The 639-nt window shown below is 60.7% G+C and overlaps 1 protein-coding gene across 1 annotated transcript in view; it reads left to right on the forward strand.

Annotated features, from left to right (window-relative positions):
- The window catches only part of KEL (Kell metallo-endopeptidase (Kell blood group)), a 20,799-nt gene that overhangs the window by 15,568 nt on the left and 4,592 nt on the right, over positions 1 to 639 (forward strand). Inside the window, exons 14-15 of the mRNA XM_015588280.2 lie at positions 227 to 327; positions 504 to 614. Coding sequence (XP_015443766.1) covers positions 227 to 327; positions 504 to 614 — 212 coding nt within the window. The remainder of the gene's footprint in view (positions 1 to 226; positions 328 to 503; positions 615 to 639) is intronic.

Consider the following 639-nt stretch of genomic DNA (forward strand, 5'->3'; position numbering starts at 1 on the left):
CGGTCACAGCCTGCGCGTGCCTGTGCACACGTGCCTGTGCACACGTGCATTCTTGTGACCTGCGTGAGTGTGTTTTATCTGCGTGCTGACACGTGTGAAGCCCGTCTGGCCCACGAGCGGTGTGGCGGTGTCATGCTGGCGTCAGGGCTTATCCGTCGGGGTTCAGATGTACCCACCAGGGTATGTCAGTGTGCGTGTACATTTGTCATGTCTCGTGTCCTCCCAGATACACCTCGGGCCCAGCTTCCTGCAGTCCTTCCTGAGCGGCGTCCGCTCCCGGCGAGCTAGGATCGTCTGCAGCTTCTTGCGGCCTTTCCCTCCACACAGGTATGAGAGCGAAGGAGACACAGACCCTGCGTCCCAGAGCTGTCCCTCCAAGATTAGCAAGGAAGCCAGCCAAGGACTCGGAAACGGGAACAGTGACAACAGTTGAGGCACTGCATATGTCTGGGCCGGGGAGGCAATGGAGATGGAGCCGGTGTTCATATGTGCTCTCCCCACAGGTGGCAGGTGTCCCCGTGGGGGCTCAGCGCTTACTATTCCATATCTGACCACGTCCTGGTCTTCCCAGCCGGCCTCCTGCAACCCCCTTTCTTCCACCCTGGCTACCCCAGGTATGGGCCATGGCGTGCCGGGGGG

This window comes from Pteropus alecto, unplaced genomic scaffold, assembly GCF_000325575.1.
Source record: "Pteropus alecto unplaced genomic scaffold, ASM32557v1 scaffold22, whole genome shotgun sequence".
In the NCBI taxonomy this organism is placed as follows: Eukaryota; Metazoa; Chordata; class Mammalia; order Chiroptera; family Pteropodidae; genus Pteropus; species Pteropus alecto.